The 1216-nt window shown below is 62.6% G+C and overlaps 1 protein-coding gene across 1 annotated transcript in view; it reads left to right on the top strand.

The window, feature by feature from the left end:
• Positions 1 to 43: 43 nt before the first annotated feature.
• BOP1 (block of proliferation 1) overlaps positions 44 to 1216 on the top strand; it is a gene marked incomplete at its 3' end in the record, with an annotated part of 3887 nt that continues 2714 nt past the window's right edge. Inside the window, exon 1 of the mRNA XM_017839684.1 lies at positions 44 to 146. Within this exon, the coding sequence (XP_017695173.1) occupies positions 75 to 146 (72 nt within the window). The remainder of the gene's footprint in view (positions 147 to 1216) is intronic.

The raw sequence follows: 1216 nt of genomic DNA, 5'->3' as shown, positions 1-1216 counted from the left end.
TCCCTCCCTCCCTGCCTCTCTCACCCCTCCGTGTGTCCCCCCAGCCCGCCGTGGACTTCTTCACCCACGAGGTCATGATCCACCCGGTGACCAACCGCCCCGCCGACAAGAGGAGCTTCATCCCCTCCCTCATCGAGAAGGAGAAGGTGAGGGAGGGTCCTGCTCCCCCAGTCCTGTGCCCAGCAGTGCCATTTCCATCCCCACATCCCACCCTCCTCATTCCCGATCCCACAGAGGGTCCTGCTCCCCCAATCCCGTTGCCCAGTGGTGCCATTTCCATCCCCACATCCCACCCTTCTCCTTGACCCGATCCCACAGAGGGTCCTGCTCCCCCATCCTGTGCCCAGCGGTGCCATTTCCATCCCCACATCCCACCCTGCTCCTCATTCCTGATCCCACGGAGGGTCCTGCTCCCCTAATCCCGTGCCCAGCAGTACCATTTCCATCCCCTCATCCCTCCCTCCTCCTCCTTATTCCCAATTCCACAGAGGGTCCTGCTCCCCCATCCTGTGCCCATTGGTGCCATTTCCATCCCCACATCCCGCCCTCCTCCTCATTCCCAATCCCACAGAGGGTCCTGCTCCCCCAGTCCTGTGCCCATTGGTGCCATTTCCATCCCCACATCCCACCCTCCTCCTCCTCATTCCCAATCCCATGGAGGGTCCTGCTCCCCCAGTCCGTGCCCAGCGGTGCCATTTCCATCTCCATATCCCACCCTCCTCCTCCTCGCTCCCGATCCCATGGAGGGTCCTGCTCCACCAGTCCTGTGCCCAGTGGTACCGTTTCCATCCCCACATCCCACCCTCCTCCTCCTCATTCCTGATCCCACAGAGGGTCCTGCTCCCCCAATCCTGTGCCCAGCGGTGCCGTTTCCATCCCCACATCCCACCCTCCTCATTCCCAATCCCACAGAGGGTCCTGCTCCCCCAGTCCCGTGCCCAGCGGTGCCATTTCCATCCCCACATCCCACCCTGCTCCTCATTCCTGATCCCACAGAGGGTCCTGCTCCCCCAATCCTGTGCCCTGCGGTGCCATTTCCATCCCCACATCCCACCCTCCTCCTCCTCATTCCCAATCCCACAGAGGGTCCTGCTCCCCCAATCCTGTGCCCAGCGGTGCCATTTCCCTCCCAACATCCCACCCTCCTCTTTGTTCCCAATCCCACTGAGGGTCCTGCTCCCCCAATCCCATGCCCAGCGGTGCCATTTCCATCCCC

The sequence above is a fragment of the Lepidothrix coronata genome, unplaced genomic scaffold (assembly GCF_001604755.1).
Source record: "Lepidothrix coronata isolate B3197 unplaced genomic scaffold, Lepidothrix_coronata-1.0 Scaffold454, whole genome shotgun sequence".
Taxonomy (NCBI): Eukaryota; Metazoa; Chordata; class Aves; order Passeriformes; family Pipridae; genus Lepidothrix; species Lepidothrix coronata.
This window is presented reverse-complemented; position numbering and strand designations above follow the sequence as displayed.